This window comes from Lissotriton vulgaris, chromosome 4_1 (genome assembly GCF_964263255.1).
Source record: "Lissotriton vulgaris chromosome 4_1, aLisVul1.2, whole genome shotgun sequence".
NCBI classification, from domain to species: domain Eukaryota; kingdom Metazoa; phylum Chordata; class Amphibia; order Caudata; family Salamandridae; genus Lissotriton; species Lissotriton vulgaris.
This window is the reverse complement of record NC_141691.1, coordinates 1,748,407,352-1,748,434,767: the sequence shown is the minus strand read 5'-3', so window position 1 is coordinate 1,748,434,767 and position 27,416 is coordinate 1,748,407,352. Positions and strand designations below refer to the sequence as shown.

The 27,416-nt window shown below is 44.8% G+C and overlaps 1 protein-coding gene across 1 annotated transcript in view; it reads right to left on the bottom strand.

Annotated features, from left to right (window-relative positions):
* Positions 1–27,416, bottom strand: part of VPS13B (vacuolar protein sorting 13 homolog B) — a 2,999,480-nt gene that overhangs the window by 151,051 nt on the left and 2,821,013 nt on the right. Inside the window, exon 48 of the mRNA XM_086966051.1 lies at positions 17,585–17,755. Within this exon, the coding sequence (XP_086822177.1) occupies positions 17,585–17,755 (171 nt within the window). The remainder of the gene's footprint in view (positions 1–17,584; positions 17,756–27,416) is intronic.

The following is a 27,416-nucleotide window of genomic DNA, read 5'->3' as shown; positions in this document are numbered from 1 at the left end:
AATGTAATGTTCCAACGTGCCAGTACGCTACTCCTTCATTCCTCGACTAAAAGCCAAGGATTTTAGGCCATTTTCATTAGCTGCCCAAGGACAGAAGCTTCCCAACTGTCCTTCACATTCAAAAGACTGTAGCGGACCCAGTCAGAACAGTGCTATAGGCTCCTGTAGAGTATCGGCTTAAGAGGATTTCAACAGAATGCACTTTCTCTTATGTGCAGAACACCTTTCATACATGTTTCAAGGTAGATCCCGATATACTTCTTATTTCTGCTACCCAAATATAATATTTTTCTGTACGAATCCTGCAGTTATCTGATACTTCTCGGCAGACACTGTAGCTCTGGTAAAAGTTTTTATAGGATGTATTCATCAAATGGAATACCTGTTTCAAAGTGTTCACATACGTCCCAGAGCTCCACCAGCATACCGGCTGTACTTTGTTACCGCACTGCCCCTGTAAGACGCGCTGTTACTCCAGTGAGCAAGGTTTTGGTGTGGCTATGCATCTCACTGGACGGCCCCTCCGCACCCGCCTAAGGATGTTTCTGCGCAAAGGTCCATTGGACACCCCACCGCCCTACTGGACTATACTGACTGCATTTGTTACTGCCCCAGCGGAACGGCCCCTGACTACACGCCCGGACTTAGTGCCTAGCTACTCTCCTGAGCGATCTGAAGAGGTCCCTGCCAGGTGGCCCCTCCGAAGCCTCCCCGGCCTGTGCTGGTCACGACGGACTGGGATACGGCTGGGACCCGGTGCAGGGCCTTGGTTGTCGGGAGATTGGACCACCCTTTGTTGGGCCCTCGAGAGCTGAGGTGGGTCGGTGGCGGTTACAACAGGCAACCATGACCTGGATATTGGGGACTGCTTCGCACCAGAAGGGACCAGGGGACCAACATCCTAGTACCTGCTATCTTTATTGGGAACGTGCACGGAGTTTTTAGTTTAGTTTTAGTTTAGTTTAGTTTTAAAATATTTATATAGCGCACTTTCACCAGCGGTTTCATGGCGCTGCAACAGACAGATCCCCAGAGGAGGAGTGACAGAAAAAAGAGGAAAGAAAGCAAAACAGCAGGTGAGCTAGTTAAAGGATTTAGCAAATAGATGGGCTTTGAGTTTTTTTCGGAATTGAGGGTAAAGAGTTAGAGATCTAAACTCTAAAGGCAGGGAATTCCACAGGACTGGGGCAAGGGTCGCGAACTTCGATCCTCCCCATTTCTTCCTCCGGAAACGGGGGACTGACAACAGGGATTGGGTGGATGAGCGTAGTTCCCTAGTTGGAACATAGGGAACGATCTCAGATGTGATAAAGGCCGGGGCCGCGCCCAGTCGTGCTTGAAAGGTGATAGAAGCAAGCTTAAACTGGACGCGTTCACGGACAGCGAGCCAGTGTAGGAAGTGGGGGGAGACCCAATTGGCAGTCAGGCGCCCTGCAAGCTATCACATGGCTCCTTGCTGCCCCTCGAACCTGGCACTTTGTAGAATACCTCAGACGCAAAAATGACACGCACCAACAGAGGCAAGGACGCTCCAGCAACAACCTCTAAAGATACCACTGTGGTAGCAATGTGGGGCAAGACGGGTTAGTCTACTCCCGCTGAGGTGACCCCGCTGGCTGAAGGAGACTCGCCTCCGGTAGCACAAGCATTCATGTCCACCTTCATGTCCGAGTTGAAAACCGAAATCGGCTCCCTACGCACCAAAGTCCATTCCTGTATTTGGGAACTCAGGAAGGAGGTCACTGATCTGGGCGAGCGAGTGGACGGGCTGGAGAAGACAGTGGACGCCCGCACAGAGGATCAAGAGCATCTCTGGCAGCGCCTTGCCACCCTGGAGGACCAACACACAGAGCTGCAGCTGAAGCAGGAGGTCCTGGAAAATCGAAGTCGCCGGAACAACCTCCGTATCCGGGGGGGTCCCTCTTGGGGAGGAAGGAAAGGACATAATGACTGGTCTGGGGGGATGACGACGCCTCCCCGCTGGCTTTGGACCGGGGTCAACAGGTCTCTGGGCCCGCGGGCCGGTCGGAACTCCTCCCAGACATTTTAACCAGGGTCCACTTCTTCACGGAGAAAGAAGCTATTCTTCGGGAGGCGAGAGCCAAGCAGGACCTCACATATGACAAGATCCAGATATTCCAGGACCTAGCGCCCAATACCTTGCGACGCCACCGATACTTTAAACCTGTAACTGACAAACTGCAGAGCCTGGGCGTTTCGTACCAGTGGGGTCACCCATTCGTCCATATCTTTCCATGGAAGTCTAAGCGTCGAGTGATACGATCCTACCAAGAAGCGGCTCAACTACTCTGACTTTCCGCCTCACGATCTGTCAGTCCCACCCGTCCTCCGCCTCCTGCACGAGTGCCTGCCAAGCAGTCCTGGTCCACCGTGCGTCAGCGTAGACGCTCACCGTCCCTGGATGAGCAAACATCTTCACAGGCTAAGCAGGACATTATTGAGCACATCAGGTCCTTGGAGGGGGACAAATCAGAGACAGGTCTGGATTCCTCAGTCCCTTGATGGCCGGCACATGTGTGCATAATAAACTCTGAAACCTGTATCGGGGACCATGGCCCTCACTTGGTTGATTTCAATGTTTGCCGCTGTGTTTTAGGCGCCACCCCAACTCCCCCTACGCAGTATAGCTGGTGCCGGAGCCTCCCACCTGGATGAACTCGAGTGCAGCAGAAGACCTACCCCCATCTGTTCCTGAGAGAGTGACGTCTCTGGGCCCACCCAAACCTTAGGGTACAGGCTGGCCCGCGACTGGAACAGAACGATGTGGCCCGGTTGGCCAATGTTGGTTGCTCATTTTTTTCTCTCCTTTCCTCCTACTTACCTAACTCTTCTCCTCTTCTTTCTGTCTACTGGGTATGGTCGGCGGGAGATTACAAGGCTACGGTGGGTCCCTGACCATAGGGAGGACCCGCTCCTGATCCCCCCTCCCTTTGTACTGGCATGTCTTCTACGGTGGCATGATGACCTAACTTGTGATCGGATGTGTTTATAGCTCTTCCCGACCCATTAAAAATACTATCCCTTAATGTCAAGGGGCTTAACTCACCCAACAAGAGTGGTGCTACTTATTACTATAAGGCCCAGACATAATTTTTCTTCAGGAAACCCACCTGTTTGGCAGACCTCCACCCCCGCATGGCGCACCCTAAATATTCCCTCCAATTCTGGGCCGCAGCTGACACCAAAACAGCTGGAGTGGCTATCCTATGCAGAACTGGTCTCAGGCAGGGGGAACCAAAAATCATTCGTAGTCCAGAAGGGGGCGTTTCATCAGAGCGGGGTTGGAAGTTGGGAAACGCCTACTCACATTGCGTAACGTTTACGCACCCAACTAGATGCAGGACCCCTACCTCCGAACACTACTAAGGAAACAAGTGCCGCAGGGTGACCCATCTTTGATTTTGGGGGCAGATTTTAACCTGGTGTGGGATCCTAAGCTGGATCGTAGTGAAGCCTCCTCGAACGGGTCGGGTGCCATGTCCTCTGCACTACGGAAACAGATAACAGGCCTTGGCTTGATAGATTCCTGGCGACACCACTCCCCTGAGGTGCAGGACTACTTGTACTACTCGCATGTCCACCGCTCGTACTCGCATATTGATTATTTATTTATATTGCACGCTCTTATCGGGGATACGTTGGCGACGTCTTTGTCCGACATCTCGATGTCCGATCATGTTGAGCTTCTCCTGCAGGATCCGGCCGCTTGCCCCACCCGTTTGCCGCGGTGGAGCCTGCTGCTGCATATCTTGTGGGATCCAGCCAACATGGAGACTATACGGACTGCCATTGAAATTACTTTGCAAGGAATGATCTACCCAAGACCCCCTTCCCTGTGGTGTGGGATGCCTTTAAGGCGACAATCCACGGACAGATCACATCTATAGCGATCGCCCGGGTGCAGGAAGCCCGCCGCATGAAAACCTCTCCAAGGATATTAAGAAACTGGAGAAGCAGGATCAGGAGCATCCTTCACTCGCAAGCCAGCGGAAACTTGCAAACCTCCGGGGTCAGCTTTGCTCCCTCCGCACCAATAAAGCTGAGTGGTCCCTGCTTGCCCTAAAACAACAATATTTCGAGGGGGGGATAAAGTGGGTAGATTATTGGTGAAGTGACTGCGGGCACGAGCAACGAAGGCCCAGATAGCGAATATCCAATTGCGGGAGGGAGGACGGGTCACCACGGAGTGAGCTAAATGCGAGGCCTTTAGATCCTATTACACTACCCTTTATGCGGCAGTTGCGCCCTCCCAAGCTCATATCAATGATGTTCTGAACCAGTGCCCCTGGACCTCAATACACTCACACTACGCTAAACAGATGGACGGTCCTCTCACGGCAGAGGAACTGATGGCAGCGCTTGAAGACCTCCCCCTTGGGAAGACTCCAGGCCCGGACGGCTTGCTGTTGGCCTTCTACAGTATGTTCATAGCACAACTCCAGCCATACCTACTGTGATTATATCATTCTTTTTCGGACACGGAGGGGACGTCGCCCTCCATGGTTATGGCAGAAATAGCCCTTATCCCCAAGTCACGAAAGGATCCCACGTTGTGTGCATCTTACCGTCCTATCGCATTGCTGAACACTGACCTCAAAATGTACATTAAAATGCTAGCTAAACGCCTAGATTCCCACATGTCTGGCCTTGTGGAGTTGGCTTCATCCGCAATAGACAGGGGGCGGACAATGTGCGTAGAATTGCACACCTGGTGGGGAAGGCACACCACTGGAACATACCGGCCTGCCTTCTGTCGCTTGACGTGGAGAAGGCGTTTGACAAGGTGAACTGGGGTTTTCTTCGAGCAGTGTTACACAAGATTGGACTGGGACGCAACATGATTTCTATGATCATGGCCCCCTATCTTACTCCGCAAGCGAGGTTTCGGGTTAATGGGCAGCTTACAGATCCCTTTTTTATACATAGGGGTACACGGCAGGGCGGCCCTCTGTCCCCTCTGCTATTTGCACTGGTGATAGAGCCCTTAGCAGAGATGATCAGGCAGAATGCAGACATTCACGGCCTCACCTTTGGAGGTCGGCAAAACAAGGTAGCACTATTCGCAGATGACCTAATCCTTACGCTATCGCGCCCACATATATCTCTACCGGCGCTCCACACTCTACTACAGTCCTTTGAAAGGGCGTCAGGCCTTAAAATGAATCATGACAAATCTTGGGATTTATACCTTACGATTCCGGAAGAGGAGTTACCAGCCTTGAAAACACTTGCCCCTTATCAATTGACCACGGATCATATCCGATACCTAGGGCTTCAACTAACCCCCTCCCTTGACACGTGGACTCAGGTAAACTGGCGAGAGTGCAAGAAAACCGTCCTGGAGGATTTACGGAGGTGGAAATCCATAACTATCTCTTGGCTGGGTAGGCTTAATGCCATCAAAATGTCGATACTCCCTAAAATCTTATATCTATTCCAATGTCTCTCTACCCCTATACCACAACACCAGATACAGGGCCTCCAAGATATCACTAACTTTATATGGGGTGGATGTAGACCACGGTACTCCCACAAGATCCTCATGCTACCACGAGATAGAGGGGGACTAGCGTGACCCGACCTTTTGGAATACTTTTGGGCATTGCACCTCCGTATTGTCTCGGAATGGACAACCACTGAAAGCGAAAAGGTGTGGTTTCATATGGACAGGATGGTGACAGGGCGTACCATCTGGGATCTCATGTGGCTCCACCGTGCGGCGCGTTCCCGTAGTGCCTATATTGCAGTGCCTACTAAAATGGCCCTGGATACATGGGATAAGGTAGCCGTGCGCAAGGGACTGACTACCTTCCCCTCACACTCCCATAGCAGGCAACCTGCTATTCCCTCCATCCCTCCATTCACAAACATTCACCAAATGGATACAAGGGGGTTGCAGAGTGATCGGAGATCTGTACGGTGGGGGAACCCTTAAGACGTTTGCACAGTGCAGAGAAGAATTTCGTCTCTCGCTGGGAGCGGGTCTACAGTATGCACAGCTGCGGCACTGGGTGTCTTCAATTGAGATGCAGCAGGCTGCTACCCGGCCATATACCCCCTTTGAGTGGCTGGTCCACTCCTTTAATGACTCGAAAGGCCTGATATGTCGGACATACCAGACCCTACAACACAATCCGGTGCTAACTACGCATCCATATCAACGTCATTGGCAGCTGACATCCAACACGGAAATCACACCCACGCAGTGGAGTCACCTATGGAGAGACATACCTTGGGTTTATTGTGGCACCCCACAGAGGGAAAATGCATACAAAATTTTGACACAATGGTATTACACGCCCGCTGGACTGCACAAAATGTTCCCTGTCACTTCCTCCTTGTGCTGGAGGTGTTTGAATGCTTGTAGCGACTTCATTCACATTTGGTGGGATTGTCCGCTCCTGACCCTGCTCTGGAAGGAAGTCCTTAGTCACATTAAGGAGGTACAGGGCTTCCCCCCTGCCTGAATCCACAGCCACTATCCTTTTGGGGATTAAACCTGACAACTTAAAAGCGCTCACCCGCAGCGACTGGACTATAGCACCACACATGCTTGGGGCGGCTAAACAACTTATAGCGCTATACTGGAAAAAGGCAGAGGCGCCCCTGATTGCTGCTTGGTTTGTGCACCTGTGGCATGTAATAAATATGGAACTTTTCACAGAGCGATTGCAATCACATGACACCCGCTTCAATGCTGTCTAGGGGCTCCTAGTTCAATACCTCTGTAAAATAGAACATGCATGCCATTTACCCTTCAAGCTTAGAGCACTGCGACTCTTTGAGGATGCCATACTCCCACCAGATCCCAATAGACTCCTCGCATAATCAGAGCATTCATGCCCGCCCGCCCTTTCAAAAAACATTAAGGCCTCCATTTCCTACGCCTGGCACAGCTACACACCACCTACCAACCGTCTACCCAACCACCCATGCAGCTGTATATCTCTTCTTTTTTTGACCTTTTCCTATCCATCTACCGCTATCCACTTTATATGGGCCTCTAGTCCCTGTTCATAATGTTATTGGTTTTAATAGGTCTAGAAACATCCCACTGTGCGCTACTATTGCTACATGTACTAGATCACGCAGCCGGTCCAACAGGGGTTGTAGGCGACATGCTGTGTTCCAATTAGCCTATTACTGTTTGCTTCTCCCGTGGGACGCACTTGAAAGGGACGAAGCCGGCGCTGAATGGGTTGTGGGCTTAACGCTGTGTATTTATAGACCTATGTTTTACTCTTGATTTCGAAAATTAAACTGATTTCAAACAAAAAATAAATGAGATAGAAACCCAGATTGTGCTGACTGTGTGGTACCTCCTCGATTACTTGTTTAGAGAGGAGCAATCTGATTTCTTTTTTGACAGATGATGATGTGAATTATTCTCTGGAGGTAAATTCGGAGGCTGTTGAACAAATTCCAGGATGTGACCAAGGTGGAATACGTCTTACACCCATTTGTCGGAATATATGAGCTACCACTGACTGAAGAATTTGGAGCAAGCTGGCCGAATTGAAGACGGACTGCGGTGGCAGGGGCCTGTGAATCCTCATTGCCTTTAGTTGGTGTCATGAGATCTTCCTCCTGATGCTGGGTGTCGATGTGCTGATACTCTAGGATAGGCTGGTGTTGAAGTTTGTCAAAAGGGTAGTGCAGAGTAGTGCAATCAAAATTACTGTTGGTAGTAGGGTTGAAAACACGGCTGGAGTAGAGGTCGAGAGAGATACTGACTTCTACCTCTTCCCCGAAAAGAAGAAAACTTCCTTTCTTGAAAATTGGTCAGCAATTTGACGTGTCCATGTCTGATTTTATTGACTGCAGTGAGTCATCCACATGCTTGCCAAATAGGTATTTGCCGTCGAACGGCATATCCAGCACATTAGCTTGAACCTCTGGGCGGAATGTTGTAGTTTTTAGCCATCCCTGCTGTCTCAACACCGCTGCTCCTGCCATCTGCCTGAAAGCAGTAGATTAAATGTCTAGTGCCACATCAATAATCTCAGAAGAAGCTCGCTCACCCTACAATAGAACGTCCTTCACCTCCTTCTTCTTGTCCTCGGGAAGATATTTCAACAAGGAGTTATATCTTCCGAGGATAGCATTGGCGTTGGAGGATTTGATGGCAGTGGCTGCCAACGCGGAGGTCGTTTGCCAATACTGTCCAACCGGCACCCTTCCTTGTCCGGTGGAGTTGCACATGGCGAGGAAGGATTTTTAGATCTTCTTTGAGAGGCCTGCATGATAACTGAGTCAGGCCGAGGATGGCCATTAAGGCATGTAGGAGAGTCTTCAAGTGCCCTGTATTTTTTGTCCAGTTTTAGGACAACCTCAGAAATAGAGGCTTTCATCTTCATTGGCTTCAGGCCCTCTTGCCATAAGTAATCCAATATGGGAATGACTCAGGTGGTGCCCTGTGTAGCAGCCTTAAAGTCATATAAAAAACACTCCGTCTGATTGGCAGGCATTGGGGCATCAAATAGCTTTGAAGCATGCTCTAAGAGATCCTGAAAAACGCCGATATCTACAGATGGAGAGCCGGGTATAGGCGGAGTCGGTGAGGGCAGTGTGGGTGCCACGTAATCGTCCCATTTATCATGGACATCCGAGTCCAACTGCAGCTCCGCTTCTTCCAGCTGTTGATCATCACTGTTGTGTACCTGAAGAGGTATTTCCAAAGGTGGTGGTATATTTCTGCTATCTGATAGCATAGGCGCGGCCTGCAGCACAGGAATGACGACCGGTACGTCCTGTGTACATGGTGGCTGCTGAGTAGAGTTAGCCTCAGGAAAGCGTTTGTAATAATCACCGAGCATCATACGTAGGTCTGTAACCAATGAAATAGGAATGGTTAAGGCATACTCTGCGAAATGCGTTCAAGCGTTAATCGCTGGGATGTACTTCATCAGAGAAGGAATATTTGCCCTCTCGATAGGTAGAAGGGTCATCCAGTGGCTCATCCTCCTCAAAGTCCTGGCAGTTGACTCTGGGGTGCAAGGGCTATATGCAGGGCCATACAGACCATCATCTTCTGATTCTTGGAAATCCAAGAGACAAGTAGGAGACAATGGAGACATTTTTGAGAAATTCTGCAGAAGAGATGGAATTGTCCTTGCAAGAGCAATGTATTTTTCCCTCGTCAACGGGATTGTGACGCTATTGTCAACGGCAGAACTGACTGCGGTGCCTGAAGAGAAATGCTCGCTGACGGTGTATTGACAAGCTGGACCGTCGACGGTAATCCCCCGTCAACAGAGACAATCTTGATACTGCCAACAACGGTGACACCATCACTTCGACGACATAGCAGCCATTGTCGTCTTGACCGCTGATGTAGTAGAAGTTGTAGTAGAAGTTGCCGGCGAAAGCATCAACGGTGCACCTGATCCTGTGGAGACGGAGGTCGTAGCTGGTGAGTGTTTCGTTGACCGGTGGATTTTTGCTAATGAAGGATCCCTGAAGGGAGCATGAGGCACAGATGGTGGTGCAGAGCCAGCTCTTTGCTGTGAGGAAGAGGAACCAGGCTGGTGTTTATAACCCACCTTTCTTCAGGTCTTTCCTTACCTTCCTTACTCTATTTGAAAAGGAACATCCTTCTTCCTTTCATTCTTGGAGGAGGCATGGGGCTTCGCCTCACCTTCATTGTCTGAGTCCTTACAGCCATCTTCCTTTGCAGCCAGAGAAGCAGCCTACCCTCACGGTCTTTGAGGGTTTTTGTGGAAAAAGTACGACAGTACTTGCATTCTCTGTACTTATGGCCTGGATACAGGCTATAAAGACACTCTTAATATGAGTTCCCAGAATAAAGTCCGGAATTTCCACAAGTATTGCAGGGATTAAATAACCCTTTTTTAGACTCAAAAGATATTATGAAAGAAACAGACAAACACACTCCCGAACCGTACCTCAAATGAAGAGATGAGGCGAAGAGATGAACTGTAAGTTGGATTTCAAAACGGTAAAAGTAGAAACACTGTGACTGAGCAGAGCTCAGGGAGACCACCTAACACACGGAGTGTGGTAAGAAATCTGAGATATGGTGGCCCTGCAGGGGATGTAGACTCTATGGTCTATGCTCTGATTGGCTGAAGTTTGGATGTTTTAAAACAATAACAATAGGTTGCTAAAGGGCACTGAATTTCAATGGGAACTGAGTTTAAAGCTACAATGCCACAATGTTACTGTTACAGTGGGACTCTCACCATAACAACGGTGAAGATTTAAGCATGTGAATCTATAAAAGACACAATACTGGAGAACTATAAATTCCTAGAATTTATACTTGAATTTCCTAAATAGAATATATTATACTCCGGAGCGGCTGCACTGATGGGTGCGACACGCTCCTCTGACTGCCCAAGATGCTCTACAGATCCAGCAGTTTTTGCATCATGCTTGGCACTGTCCCCTCCATACATGACTTCTGGTCAGAGGTAGTTCAAATGATTAACACAGTAGTCAACATCTATCTGAGCTGTGCACCACTGCTGAGGCTCTTAGGTTATGTTGTGGACATTCTCTGCTCCCGGAGCAAATTGGCGGTGCTGTTGTTGGTACTTGCCCACTTTGAGGCGCATGCCTAGTTGAGGGTACCTACCTCTAAACTCCAGGGGTGGCTCTAAATATTATAGTCTGCAATGAGAGACCCAACAATTATGCATCCCTGCTGGTGCCGAAGGCGAGGCCTAGAGACATATGGGTCCATTTCAGAGACTATATGATGCAGATGGCAGAAAATGAAGAGACTCATCTGCAGTTGTTGCAGACAGGCTGTACCCTAAAGATAAGGGAAAAGATGGAACTTTCCTGTTACCGAGTGGTCCACTAAGTGGGGGCAGAGGGATATAGGAGGCCCTGTACTACATTGAATGTATTTCTGAGGCGATGAACTGAGAATGTGTATTATTTAACAACGCAATCTAACCTTCAGCAATAGCATTTCAAGAATACTTGTTATCCCTTTTTAATTCCTAGCTATTATTTTTTTATTTGACTTTCTGTGACAGAACTTTCAATAAAAAACTATTTTCAAATATATTCACATAAACAAAGCACTGGTACAGAGCGGTGTCAGCAGCTGTGCACATTTCCTCAAACTCAGCAGTAGTGCTAGCTTTACTCAGACCTCTACTTAACCCTTTCGATGCTGATGACGAGCTCAGCTCGTCATCACCCACGGGTGTCGTGTGCTGATGACGAGCTGAGCTCGTCATGCAAACAGCAAAATGGTAATTCCCAGCACAGGAGGGGGAAAACGCCTAGCAGCCAAGAGGTTAAACCTTGGAAGAGGTCTCTCTCCATCAATGCACCATAGTCTACCCACCAGTTACAAAAGCAGGTACAACAGCAGTCGTATGGTGTTATTTCTGCCTCCTTCCAGGCAATAGCCTTCCAGACATCTATGATGCAAGAATCAGGTGGAGGTACTGGCAGTCTGATCTTCACTTTACCTGGCAGAGGAATGATAGCAGTGGAGTAGGACCCACAACCTCTGGCCTGACTATAGCCCCTGAGTATGCATCCGATTCCTTCTTCGATACAAGGCACTGTGGTAATCCCTAGGATAACATTTCCTGATAAAACAGGAATCTTGGGGATTCCCTTGTCTGCAGTACCTTCAAGTGAACCAAATTCCAGTGGTGGAGCACATCTGTAGGTAACAGGCAACAAAAGGCAGAGAGAGAAAGAAAAAAGATAAGCTGATAGATGAACCCAATGCAGAGAAAGCAGACCCCCTTAAAAAACCTAGCAACATCAGGTGACAGTGTCTGCACAGAGGTGAAACGAGGTCCTTGGTGAGAAGAGCAGCCATATTCAGCAGGGATCCTTCTTTTTTTTGTTTTTTTTACAGCGTTTTATAGAGCGCGAACTTGACCCGCATCGGGTATGCAGAGCGCTTTACATAACAACAGTTGAATTACATTAGGAAGCAGGGCAGGAAGCACTAACACTGCACAAGCCTCTCCCTTGAAAGAGCATTCATTCACTATATAATGGAGAGAAAAGCCGGAGATGTGGCTCCGCCCTCACTGCCTTGGTCGGTGCTGGCACCTTAACTGGTAAGAATGCCCTTCCTTCAGACAAAAACCTCCATTCCCTGCACTATGCCTCCTAACATCACTTGGGCACAGTTCTTGAAAGTAAGAATAGACAATGATGGGAACCCCAGCATGCTCTCTCTGTGCAATGATGAAGCATCTCCACTAAGACATGACAAGCATTACTTTCATAAAAATGATCAAGTTGTCACTCAAATACCTAATGGATACATCATGTCCATACACTGTGAGGAGGCAGTCTTTTGACACTGTAAGGATAAGTGGCTAAATATAAGGAATTAGTGATGTATTCACCAGCCATTTCCTACCAATTAGCCAATTTCCAACAATTTCTGCTGAATGGCACCGTGGTATTCGATCATTACTGTGGATAAACATAAACAGGCATTCGGAATTTCAATAGCTCTTGTTTTAAAGGAATGTGGTATGCTAAGGCGAAGCATTACAAATAAATAGCATATGTATTTGTGTGGAAGCAAAGAACTATAGAATAATATTGGTGTAGGTTAAAAGGTGACAGTTGCACTATGAAGCCAGACCTAAAAATCCATGTAGGTTAATGACTGCCATCCTCCTATCTGTGCTGCTGCCAGAGAAAGACAAACAGCATACATTATCTAGTTATCTAAGACACTTTTACAGCAGTGTAATGACGTGTGTGCCCCTGAAAGTTCAAGCTTATGCAGCTGGATAAATACGCAAAATAATCACGTTGGTGGAGGGTAAGCACTTTTTTTTGTTGAAGCACACAACTTCTGCACAATCAAAACATGCACTCCTGGCTCTCAACATGCGGGCAGAGTCAAGCCCCTCTTTAGTGGTAGTCACATAATTGTCTGGCGACAGCAGCGCTGTCAAGCCAGGCCATAAAAACTGACTTGGTATTTATGCTGTAATAGTTCGAATGGCAATACAAATTCTCCATACAATACTCGTCCATTATACTGTTATTCCATAGCAGAACAATAGAACCTTTGATGTAGCTAATGTAGATACTGAAGATAGGCAAATGTACCAGCCTACATCGGCCAATAACTAGCCCCCAAGTACTACAACACCCGAGCTATACTTTTAAGCAATATAAACTTCCGTCCAGCCTCAGGCCCATGGAGATGGGTCATGCAAATTCAAAAAGGTCACATATTATGAAGTGAATCATCATTAATAGTTAGGCAAGGCATTTTACAAAATAATTCAACACACAAAATGGAATTCCAAGTATTGCGGTAGAAAATGGCTGAGATTATATGAGAAAAATACTCAATCTAAAAGATTGTCTGCACTTCAGTTTGTCTATTCCTGAGTTACAGTCTGGCCTGAGTTAGTGTCTCTGCAGCAGAATAGAGACAGAGATAGTGTGGGATGAAGAAGGCCACAGCTGTAACAAAAAAACTCCACAAAAGCCATATGTATGAACAATGCCATAGTGGACTTACTGCAACTACATTTAACTGGAATGCTTTCGACGAGAGGTTTTCCTGCCACATCATAAAATTAATCAATGTAAGTTGCTACGAACGTTACAGGGTTAAGGCTATAAGGACCAAGTGGTGATAATACCAGTACCAGATGTGCTTCAATTCTACATCAGAAGTATCGTTTCTTTCCTAAACAGTCTTCGTAGAAGACGTTTGATTCAGTCCCAATATAAAAAAATCACTAGCCTGTGGTATACGGATGAAGCATTCCGAGCTGGTGCACGTGCTGTCTTTCTCGGTTCACTGCTTGCCCCTGAAACGCCAGATGTACCCTTTAATCTCCAATTGGTGAATTATGAGTACAGTTGAACGATGCAATTCTGCTACAGTAGATGCTTCAGCATTCTCAGAACCGATCTGTAGTGGCCAAGCACCTAACTGAGGGACACCTTGAACCTTCAGTATTCAAATCAACATAAATACAGCTTTGATGTAACAAAACTCCTCATGCACACTAAGCTCCTTTTTCATCTGGGGTTCAGAGTCTGAGGTGATCCTCGAGAATTGTCTGACATTCTGGGCCTGCTAGTTTAGAAATGGCATAAGTCTTCAGCAGTTATTGAAGCAGTAAGTTAGTGTCTGTTGCAAGAGCGCTATAAGGGGGCAATAGGTTGAGGACAGCGATGAGTTCTATTTTGACTGCCCACTAAATTTCATCCCATGAAGCACATCTTATGTTATAATGACGACGTATCATACAAAAGTCACTCTTCAATCCTCAGTTAGAAGAGTGATCTCGTTAAGGACCTCTGGTGGTCCAGCAGCTGAGTTACTGAGTGTGGCACAAGGGGACTTGTGTGATAATGGAGCCTCGGAGAACTGTTGGGGGCACCTACTGCCGGAAATCGCCGCTGCCGCTGACCTGCCGCCCGAAGCATTGGGACACTAGTGCTGCTGCCGCCTCATCCGGGGACTACAATTCCCGGCAAGACCTGCGGCCAGGATGCCGCCTACGGTGTTCCTGCGCCCGGTGGCGCATAAAATCACCTGGGAGCTCCGGTGGAGTGGGAGCCTCGGAGTAATGTTGGGGGCACTTACTGCTGGAAATCGCCGCCGCCACTGACCTGCTGCTGACCAGCCGCCCGGAGCTTTGGGACACTAAGTGCTGCTGCAGCCTCATCCGGGGACTACAATTCCCGGCAATACCTGCGGCCAGGACGCCGCCTACGCTGTTCCTACGCCCGGTAGCGCATAAAATCACCTGGGAGCTCCCGATATTTATGCCATACCGTTAACAGGCGTGGAAACTAATGCTCCCGGCAGCCCAGTACCCATAGAGATAAGTATCTCAGTAGTTGTAGTAGCCATCAATCAGAGCCTAGGCAACAAAGCGCAGAGGCCAGATGGGCTCCCTAATGATCTAATCAAGTGGAATCCTGATTTCTGGGCCCCATTGTTATTGAATGTTTTTAATAGTCTAACTCTGGCAAATTTACCAGGCACTTGGGCCAAGAGTATAATAGTCCCGATTTTTAAGAAATGAGATAGATCCCTTCCATGTAATTATAGACCTATATCCCTAATAGACAACACCCTCAGAATTTTAGGGCGAGTTCTGTATAATAAAATGTTGGCATGGACAGAAGAAAATGACATTTTAGACCCATGTCAGTTGGGCTTTGGGGTAAGGTTGGAACAATTGAACAATGTCTCTACCTTAATTTGATTGTCTGAAAATATACCTTCGCACGGAGGTCCCCGATTTACATGGCATTTATGGACCTGTCCACACCTTTCGACCTTGTGAACAGGGCGAAGCTGTGGACAATCCTTCTGGCAGGAGGGTTGGATGAGCCGTTGGTATACTTTTTAGCGTACCTACACAAAGATCTCCAGGCTCAAGTAAGGATTGGTATGGGAGGTGAGGTTTCGGGAACAATTGATGTAGGTAGGGGGGTCAGACAAGGTTGTGTTCTGGCCCCCCTACTCTTCATTATATATATCAATGGGCTGAATAGCTCTTTGAAAACAGTTACTCAGGATGTCCCCAACATAAACGGGAACCCCATCCCCGTGCTCCTATACGCAGATGATGCAGTCCTCATAGGCCGCACCCCAAATTCTCTGCGCATTTTGGTCCAAATTTTTAATAAGTACATGAATGGGTTAGACCTGTGGGTAAATTTTAAGAAATCGTTTTTAATGTGTAGTAGACCAGGGAAGCGTGATATAGGCACCATTACAGTAGACATGCAAAAACTGACCTGTATTCGATCATTTGTCTACTTGGGGTTGGTCTTTGCTGCGAACGGCTCCTGGAGTGAGCATTTAGCCCACTCCAGGAGCAAGTTCTCAAAGGCCAACAATTCGATCCTGAGCCTGCCCCGTCCCAAGACTACTGGTCCTCTTTTAGCTGTACAGAAAATCTACAAACTTCAGTGCATTCCGGTGGCAACATAAGGTGCCGAGATTTGGCCATAAAGAAAACCTTAGGTATCCAACAGGAAGAAAACGGGTTCTGTAGGAAATTACTGTGTACCCCAATCTTGACCCCTCAATATATATGTCACAAGGAACTTAACATTAATTTTATATCTGATTTTATCCGTGCACGATCTGCACTTTTTTGGTTATCAGTGTGGAAGATCCAAGCCGCATCTCTGACACTGATTATTATCGATTGCCTAAACTGTGATAAAGGGCTGGAAATCCCATAATCCCATGGCTAAGAGGCGTGCTTCAAAGCCTGCGTAGTGTCAATAAAGAGAATCTTTTCCTAGATCCCACCTCAGTGGAAGCAGTCCCAAAAAAGGAACTGCGGGAAGCCTTATACTCCCTATATAACAGAGAGCGGGATGTCTTGAAATCAGGGTAAATACTCGTGCACAACTATATGTCTATTGAACAGCATTGTCGCCAGCTTCACATATATTTAACTTTAGCAATGAGCCGATGGGAGAGGAGCCTATTGTTCAGATTAAGAGCAGGCACAATCAGATTTGCACTTTGTTTCCCTTTTGGCCATCACCCAAATCTTAACCAAAGTCCATGTCCCTGCCATGGGAGGAGTGACCAATCTATTATACACTTTTTATTTTTATGTAAGTATTATCTTAAATACTCCAAGTGGCTTCTACATCCCTATTTTAAAAAGAGAAGACCGATTAGTTTGGATGTGGCCCATCAGTGTATACTAGCTCTAGGCGATGTAGAATTGATCTTCCGCACTAGCACTTTCCTTAGAATTGCGATAAGAATACACAGGTCTATGTTGGACCCCTGATTACTTGAGATATAATTGGGAAATGTTTTAATAGTTTTTATGTAAAAATGGGTTTTTATTACATTTTTAAATAGGATTTATGACTTTGCACTTTAGACATATGAATTGTTATACTTGTATGGATTGTTTGAGATTAATTATGGATTTGTGCTTTTATGGGTACTATGGTATCCGAATAAAGTTAAACTGAACTGAACTGAACTGAACTGCTGCCTTTGGTATTTATTTAAAAGGCATACGAGCCTGGGCGATTCATTTTATTTCTCAGTGCCGAAAATTATGAATATGTGAAAAGTAATGTAAACCAAATGAAAATAAAATGAATGCAATAATGTAATTTTAATCGTTAAATCCCTCACTTGAGTTCCACAACCTTGTATCATCTCAGAAACCTCCCTTATATTAATGTATAGCACTATTGCTCTCCTGCTAGGTTTGCACAACATACATACATAAACGCATTCGTACAATAAAGACACTTTATCTTCAGTTATCAAGCTTTTCAACTCATAGGCGCTCATGTGATTGCAGCTCTTGCTAAATTGATCACACAGTGAGTTCCAGAGACTTTCTATTCTGACGTAGCTGCTCTGCGAAGGTGTTACATCCATGATTATAGCTATTACCAACAACTAACAACAAAAAGTACTGCATCACAGCGTTGTGAACATATATTATAAACAGCTGAAATTAAAATAGCACTCAATTGATCAAGCGTTTAATTTCCAGTCCATATTTACAGTTATATACACCGTTCTTAGCATGGTTGTTGCTGAAGGAAGATAAGTGCATACCACCATTACCTGTCAGACACCTGTTTATTGTAAGGCCATACTGGCTGCGAGGAGATGTCCTGCTTATAGAATTCAGAGATGAGCGAGGTCAGAGAGCCATCGAGAGGAGTCTTGGTGGCAATCTGCTTAATAAGACTTGTCGAAATAGGAACAGCACATGCTGAGGGATCATCCTCTTCCCTGAAAGCATTAATCAAAACACATTTATCAGCATTCATTCAAAAATAAGTTTAAGCATTTCTTAAATATGTTGACCCATAAAAACTTTATTTATGGTGACACAAGCCAGAAAAACATCAGTCACAAGCATTGAACTTCATTAGTCATAAAAAGCAAGAACTGTGTGAAGAATAATAATAAAACAATAATATTAGTTTCTTTTTAAATAACACTTTCTGACTGAGGTCGTCTTGATTGCATCTGTCACAGCTCAGACACACTGGGTGAGAGTGATAATATTCCTCACATTTTTCCTGGACTGATGGACCATCGCTCTCAATCTTTCTGCCTCCAGTTAAGAAGAGTTAATCCAAGAGAGATAAACATGTAAAAATGTGAAAAGGAGGTTGCTAGTCCCACCTAAATCAGCACAAAGCGACCCTATATCTGATATTGGAACACTAGGACAAGAGGTGCTTCCACTCAGCTTTGAGCTGGCTCAATAGAGTTATATTGAAGGAAACCTATGCGGCACCTGGACGGGTGCACTCAGTAACATCACTGTAACACATTCATAAGTCCTACATCTGTATCATGCTACTTGGTTTAAGGGTCAGAAGAAAAAAGCTAAGTACAACACTCAGATAAAACAAGCTGATACCTTCAAGGAGCTGGCAGCACTTCACAAATCCTCATGGGTGTGATTCACAAAGATTTTATACACATAGCCGATCTTATTCGCAAAATGTGATTCTGAAAATAAACTGTAGTCAATGAATAAGGACTATCACAATAGAGAGCAATCTGGCAGGACGGGGTATTTTCCTTCCTGTCTTTTAGGATTAGAGATGGGAAACTGAGGATGTGAAGAATGCAGAAATTTGTGAGGCAGTAAGCAATTTCTTTTTCTCCATATTTGGCTGTACTATGATAAAAACATTCACATTGATCTTTACACTGTAGTAATAAATGTATGTATAAATTGAGGTTTATTTGTAGTAGAGTTCCCAATTATATGTGTTACTGTATTTATAGTGTCACACCTAGTTTGACTTGCATTTCAAATAAATATACAATATGAATGTGTATTTATGTGTGTACACACACATATTATAAATGTAGTATTTATACTTCCGTAGTGAAGATTGATGTTAATTTCACAGTAAAAGGTTTAATTTATTACTAATGTGTTTGCAAGTAACTCAGGAATGACTGAACATGTACACCAGGATTGGCAGGCACAAAATGGCTTGTTTCATGCAGTACCTTATGCTAGTGTCCGGAATTTTCTCATCAGATATTTTTGAGACAAGAGCTAAAATGCAGCTGTTCGATGGGCTGATTACCTATAATTTTGTTAAGAATTTTTGATTGGCCAAGTCCGAGTGAAAAAAATCCCAACACCTATCCGCTTGCATCCAAAATTGATCTTGAACGACAACTTTTGATGAACGATCTGAACATCGGACAAATGGCTGGACCATTTTTTATAGGAACGCTGTTTTTACGAATATTGCATGCTTTTGTTGATCATGCACAACATCTTTTACATTTAGCAACCACAGAAACAAACAACTAATTGTGCCGCAACACATCTTTTAGTGCCACAACGTTACCAGAGTGAACGTAATAATTAATCAAAAAACACAAAATAGCAGGCCAAAGGTATTACGAACACTTAAAAAGCCGGCCCAGATAGAAAAGAGATGCAACAAGGAAGTCATCACTGTATGAGGCATCATAAGCGATAACTCGGTATAGTGTGCGTGAGGCGAAAGCCACATCTTGCATCAACAGTCCGTAGGAAATCACAAAGCTACAATTAAATGAGGCTGAGGTCCATGCTATATGTCCCAAACTCGTGTATACAATAGAGCAACATTCAAAGGAAGCCTCTTAAGTGTTAATTTTTTCACCTCTCAGGTTTATACAATGTATAAGAACAGTTAGCAGGCACTGTAAGATTGTCACCAAACAGCTCTGAAGCAAAATGATGTACTCACAACACCACCTTCTTTGGTTTTGATATGTGTTTGTGATCAAGTTTAAGGGCATTCAACTAAAACCAAGCAAGTGTAAGGGCTGTATTGCTAGTGACTGAATTGCTGTCACTCAAAAAACAATAATTTCAAACGAATAAAGAAAAGTTAAATAAAAAAGATTGTCTATTTTATCTATATTGTTTTGTTTACTCCGAGTGAAAAGTGTCAGATAGACATGTGCCTCTTCCCTGATACGTGAGAATTTGCACATTCTAATGTAATGTAATGTTACAACTGGCTACTGAGTAGAGAAAGCGGATAGGGAAACCATCATATACAGGGCCAAACAACAGAAAAACACTGCAAGATCTGATAAAGAACAAACAAGCAAGAAAACTGTGAGGCATTTTACAAAGGCGTTGGGACATCCTACTCCAGAATGAAATCCTCATGGATGTGATTAGTGAAAGACCAGCTATACCATTTAAATGGAACGTCTCTCTTAAGAATAGGTTGGTTCACAGTTTTTTGAGCCCCTCAAATTCCATGTTATTGAAGCCCTTGCCAGGCTCATTTGTCTCTGCGAAAAGTGATATGTAGGGAGTGCCACTTTTCCTATCAAGAAGAGGATCCTTAAACATACATGGGCTATAACCAATCATGATACAAGCTATAGCACAGCACAGCACTTCATTGATGCACATGGAGGTGAATGGAAGGTGGTCAGATTTTTCGGATTTGACAGTGTCCCTAAGATTTCTATAGGGGACGAAAAGGTGCTAACATTATGCAGATTAGAGTCGAAATATAACCTGGAGGCACGAGTGTGGTCCCAAAGGGGATGAGCATTGATGAAGAACTTTTCATACATCAATAGAAAAGACCCTTCTGACCTGAATGAACAAAACCTGTCCTGGAAAGTGTGTAAATTCAGTTTTTAGTAGATTGTTTTATTTGGGCATTTAAATGAAAGATGCATTTTCAACTGTTGAATGATGATTACATATCTCTTTCATAGATAATCGGTAGCTGATATAAATTGACCGAGGATAGGAGAACAAGTGAGTGATGAGATAAATTGTGTGTTCGCGTAACAAGGAAGTCGCTTTGAAATGTTATGTGTATTGCAAACTGTATGTTAGATTGATCCATTATGGAGGAACTTAAAACAGGCTACTGTAGCCAAATTAATTAGGACATGTACTTTCACTAGAGGTCAGGTTCTCGGATATTTTCTTCAATTCTGATGAGTGTACTGCATAGTGTCATAATATGCAATGTTTAGACGCTGATATTGAGAGTATATATGTATTCAATTTTTTGCATTTATTTTTATATTTAGTTTTCTGTGATCGCTTGTTGCTCACTTTTGGGGTCTCTATGTATGATAATGACAATTCTTTTTTCCTTAATAGCATAAGGAGATTGGTATCAGTGGTTGGAAGGTAGAGTATGTTTATAAATAAACGATATGTTGATGTAGCACACACAAAAGATTTGTGTATGTATCCATTTTGTCATGTTATTTTTGGGCATTTCTCCTATAGTCAGGATTATGTCCCTTCTTTATGTTTAAAATAAAGTAACATTCCTCCACTGGGGTTCGTCCCCTATTGCACTGCCTTGCGTCCCTGTAAAAGGGATTGCATCGAGTTCATTACTGTAAATCAAGAGTTGTTGATCAAAGTTCAATCTGTATTTATTTTTGATGGTGGTATTGGGTATTCTTTATCCCACCAAATTTGTATTCACAGTTATTCATATCACACATTTCCAGAATAAGAAACATTGATTATTAATTTTTCATCCAATGGGATTGGATGAAAAATTAAATAATAATGTTATTCATATCACACATTCCTGAATAAGAAACATTGATTTTTAATTTTCATCCAATGGGATTGGATGAAAATTTTTAAATCGATGTTTCTTATTCTGGAAATCTGTGTTATGAATAACTTTGAATAGAAATTTGGTGGGATGAAGAAGGCCCAATACCACCACTGAAAAATAAATACAGATTGAAGTTTGATCAACAACTAGTGATTTACAGTAATAAACTTGATGCAATCACTTTTATAGGGATACAAGGCAGTATAATAGGGGACGAACCCCAGTGGGGGACCGGTACTTTATTTTATTAATGTTTTTCACACTCAAGGATCAGAGAGAAACCCTTCTGCATGCCATAAAAGGAGTAAGATTCAACTTAAGTTTGGAAAATCAAGGAGTGCGTGATCCTTCTCACTTGTGATTGTTCGCTTCTTTATGTTTGGCATGTTGTAAGAGTTTGAATCTCACAATGATTTGCAACCAGTCATGTGTCCAAGACCTCCCTGAGTCGAAATGTGTTGTCTTTTTTCTCTGCCAATGTAATTAGAAGATTACAGCAACTATTACTCTGGAGTGACTCGTATTTTCCACGTCTTGACAAACAAGGAAAGGAAGCAGTTTTATATATTCCAATGTTGTATGCATAATCAAAGGTGATGAACATTTTTAAATAACTTGCCAAAAGTATCATATTTTATTGTGATGGCTACAAATATACGCAGAGAAGAACCCCTCAGCCTCTTTTACATTGGCGCTGAGAACTACAGTATTGGTGTAATGCCTCAAATGATTTCTTGAATAATAAGTTATTTACCTGCAGTAATGCTCTTTCTAGTGGATAATATTTCTAACCACAGATTTCTCATCTTGTGAATACCTTCAGGTACCAGACTGGATCAGGAGATTTTTTTTCTTCAGCAATTCCCTTGCATGCCAGTAGGAGGCTTTGTGCGGCTCCACGTTGGCTCTGTCCCGCTCTTGAAGTGATGCCTGGGCAACATCACATATAAACAACACCCCTGCACGTCAACGTCAGTTTCTTTCTGATATCTGTCCTCACCATCTGATGCACAGCCTTACATGAATTAGATTTGACAATGTGCAGATCTTCAATTGGGACCTTTTTAGAGGGATGAAAGAGTCTAGTTACAGAACAGGGAGGAGGGTGGGTCAGTGAGGAATTTGCAAGTAGACAGAGTATACACCAGAAAAACCATAAGCAAAAGAAACATATTCTTTTGAAAGATACTTCTAACCGCAGAGTCCTCACCTAGTGAGTAGGTACCAAAGCAGTGCCTCACCAGGTGCTGGGTCTGTGGAATGGCTCAGACCAAAATGTCTTGCAGGGCCAAAAGGGCAAAGTGCCCTTCTCATCGGACCTGGCTATCAAGGCAGTAGTGCTTTGTGAAAGTGTGGATGGACACCCTAGTTACAGCCTGGCATATGCCTAAGAGGCACCTTGAAACTGTTCTCTTCTCTTCTTCACTGCCTTATCCTTTTGTGCTCCTGAAACTGCACCAGAGCTGATCATCCACACAATTTTCCTTGATGTAATCAATATAACAGCTCAGGTATCCGTGGAGGTCCAAGTGATGGAGCCTCTCTTCTCTTTGGATGGGTGATTTGGAGCAAAGAACACTGGAAGGATGATAGACTGTCCGATGTACGAAGGTGTTCACAACCTTTGGCAGAAATACTACCTTAGTCTTTGGCACTAGGCACTGCTACAGACTTTGTCCACCCTCGTGTTTAAAGATTTTACCAGATGTTGTACAACTAGGGAGATGCCCTGACTACTCAACCAGTTCCAGTGACAGACTTCTGCATGCTGAACTAGAACCCCAAACATGTTAGGAGGTTCGCCTTCGTCCAGAGGTGGTCTAAGACTGTCTCAGGCGAGCTTGCCTTGAGTAGCCGATTGTCGAAGTATGGGAAGGTCGGCACACCCAACCTCAGAAGATACATTGCAACCACCACTATCGCCTTAGTGAACACATGAGAGGCAGTGGTGAGGTCGAAAGAAAGCACAGAGAACTGAAACGTCTCTTCAGAGGATGGCAAGTGGTCCTCAGACTTTGTTGGTGGCGGATGAGGAGGCTTTCAGAGAAAAGGTAGGGTATAACCATCCTTTACAACTTGAAGCACCCATCTGTATGATGTAATACTTTGCCATTCTTGGAGGAAATACATTATCCTGCCTCCAACAGGGTGACAGTGTGCAGCAAAGGGCAAACTAAAGGGGTTTTGAAGGGCTGGGAGAGGGTGGGTGGGCGGCGCAGGGGATTAGGCAGTACGTTTCCCTTGAGGACTAGTAAATTGTCGGCATGATCCTTGTCTTCTCAGTTGAAATGGATGGGAGATCTGTTGCTGTAGAGGCAGCCTCTGCCATTGTCTCTGTTGTATGCCCTTTCCAAAGTTTAAAAAGGAGCAATTTTGGTGTAGATACTGCTGCACAGGCTGTGAGAGGCCAAGGTAGCATGGCATTGCTCTGCTGTCCATAAAGCTGAGGGCTGAGTCTGTTTCGTCACTGAAGAGACAGGTGGCGTCAAATGGCATATCGATCAGTGATGCCTGAAAGTCACCAGAGAAGCCCACAGATTTTATACATTTGTGGCGCAGAAGCACCACATTTGTACCAACTGCCAAATACAAGCAATCTTTGGTGTTCAATCATGACCTTCTTTGCTGCGTCTTATTGGATTATTTGCACAAAATTGGATCGTAGGTTATCTCGGACTGCAGGCAGAATTTTGTTCACAATGTCCCACAACGCATGTGAATAACATCTGAAGAGACAACTTGAGCTGTCTTTCTAACCACTCTGAAGAGGTCTGGCATGGCTGCAAGAATTCAGTCGAGATGTTAGTTTTCATCTCCACTGATTGCTGGCAGTTGGAGGTTGATAACTTCCACAGCTCTCTTGATAACTGTGGCAAACGATTCAGATTACTCAATGGATGGTCCAGGTGGAGAGTTGTCAGTGTCAGGAAATATTTCAAGACCACTGGGATCTTGGAGATACAAAAATAAAGTCTCCCCCTCATGAAGTTGAGAGTCCTCATCTCAATCATCATCATAGGGTTCAGGGTCAGAGAACTGTTGTGGTTAAGGAACCATCCCTTCTGAGTACGACTGAGGCTGGATACGATGTGGATGAGGTCAAAGTGGGTGTGACTTTATCCAAGGTTGCAGAGGATTTGCCTCTGAGAGAGCATTCGGTTCTTCCTGCGGAGACGGTGGTGGCATCGACACACCGGAAACAAACGAGAATCTCGGTGCCAGGTGTGAAGTCACGGCAGGCACTGGATCCAGATTTGTGGCAGGCCCCTGAAGGACATTCAGGGACAAATCAGCCGATGGAGGCCAGACTGGATGCCTCCTTAGATCCTTGTGGCTGGGAGGTATGTATGTATGTATGTATAGGCATTTATATAGCGCACTACTTACCCGGAGGGTCCCAAGGCGCTTCGACCGCTGCGAAACCCTTCCTGGCTTCCCTGAGAGATGGTCCCTTAATGGGTATCTCCAGGGTGAGGCCAGGCATCCCCGGCGGTCTGGTGGGGCCGTTAGTGAAGATGAGGCAAGCTAATGCCCAGAGTTGCCGAGTGTGATCGCTGACCAGAGTGGGCACCGAGGCGAGAGAATTATCGAGTCCGCTGACCCTGGTCCAGAAACCTGCCGCGCCGGGAATCGAACCCTGGTCCCGGGCCGTCCTCTGCTCTCGGGTCTGCGTCTAACCAGTGAGCCACACTACTTCACTGAGGTGAGCCAGAAAGAGGCAGGAAGGGTGCTGAAAATGTGCAACATGGTCTGTCTGAATGCTCTCGTATCAGAACGGCCTGGAAACTTGATGCCAAATAGAGATGAGTTTGGGGGCGGGAAATTGAATGTGCGGTTGGGGACTAGGACCGAAATTGGGAGACACCCTGACATCTACTTGACTTCCCTTGATGACTGTGGCAGGTAGAAGGGTAATCAGGGTTTGACTTCTTGCATTTCTTTTGTGACTTCAACTTACCTTACAACTTAGAGTGGGAAGATGAACTCTCCCTCAATAGCGCCATCTACAGCAAGTACGCATCCACATTTCTGTCTTTGTGCAAGATTGGCCTTTAACTGCTTTCCTCGGTTGGTCAGTGATGTGGAGCTTGGCCTTGCAGTCTCGGTTGACCATTGTATTCATCAGAGCACAGTCACCACATGACTCAGATTTGTGTGAGAAGCCCAGAGACGTACCTCATGTGAGTCTGTCACAAATATGCTTATGAGATTCTTTGCAGAGTTTGAGACCAGTTGTTTTAGAGAATTGGGGCACTTTCCCTCGCACATTGTAAAAAATATGCCAAAATAACTTTCGGTCACTGACATAAAAATGAGGGACCGATCTAGGGATCCAAGTCCGAAAGTGCGGAAAGAAAGAAACTGATGTCAGCAAGCAGGGGTGGCGTTTACATGTGGCCCCGAAGTCACTTCCATTGCAGGCCTACCTGATACAGAGCCACATGATGCCACCTCCAGGCAAACAAGGGATTTGCAGAGAAAAATCTCCGGATCCAGTCTGGTGCGTAGGGGTTTACACAAGGTGGGGATACTGCTGTTCGGAGTATCCATCAGAATTTTAATTTTCTCGGCCGGATTTAACAATTATGTAGACTGCTGAGCACCAACGTTCAAGAAAAACATTTTTCCAGTCTCAGCAAATCCAAAGTATACAATGTTCTTTTTATTCAGTTTATAAATCATCCATATTAATCCAAACAGGTCCTGACAGATTCCAGTAGCCAACACATATTTTGTCGTTGTGGTTAGATTCACTACTGACTTCCTCAGGGCTACAAATAAACAGAACAAACCATCTAATACCAAATCATATCATAATTATGACACCCATCACCATATCTTTGGTGTCATGGAGCCCATACTATCTATCTATCTATCTATCTATCTATCTATCTATCTATCTATCTATCTATCTATCTATCTATCTATCTATCTATCTATCTATATATATATATATATAGATATATATATATATATATATATATATATATATATATATATCTATATATATATATATATAGATATATATAGATATATATATAGATATAGATATATATAGTGCATTGCGCAAATAACAGGATGAAGCTGTGCAATCTATGCATCATATATTGTGAAAAAAGTTGCCAGCAGTCGTGCAAACCTAAAAACCGTAGTTGAACTAAAGTGACCGCTGTGTAACTATTAACACACATACCTAAGTAGAATACTTTTCTGCGCAAGAGCAGGAATCAAGATATTAAAAAGACCCCAAGCTGTTATATAATCAAGTGGTAGGGTGAACCACGAGATGAAAAACATTATAGTGCCTGCTGTGGCAGTAGTGTGCATGCAGCCATAATCTGCAGCCCCTTAAGAGACTAAACTCATCATTTCCCACCCAAAAGGCACAGAATTGAAGTGTTGATATAGGCAAGTGAAACCACATAGGCTTAGTAGTTAATCACTTCAATGCTGTACTAAAATGTACATGTAAATATCCTACTATCAAAACTTTTTTTGCACAAAACTAATAGAAGTATAATCTATTTGAACTACGTGATTGTAACATTTGGCACCCTTCATGAAAATGTCAGTACCCAAGATCCAAAGAACGGTCCCAGGGACTCAGGGCCTAGACAGTCATTACAACTCACCTAACGTAAACAGACGCAGCAAGGGATGTAAAACTCTTGTGTAAGATCATATGTACTTAACCAGGATATACTTGGGCTACACCACTGGTTTTACTTTGATTACCGCATATTTACATATGAGCACAAGCAGTACAAATACCCTTTCTCGTAGCCTTCTCCTTCTACACGGTGTAG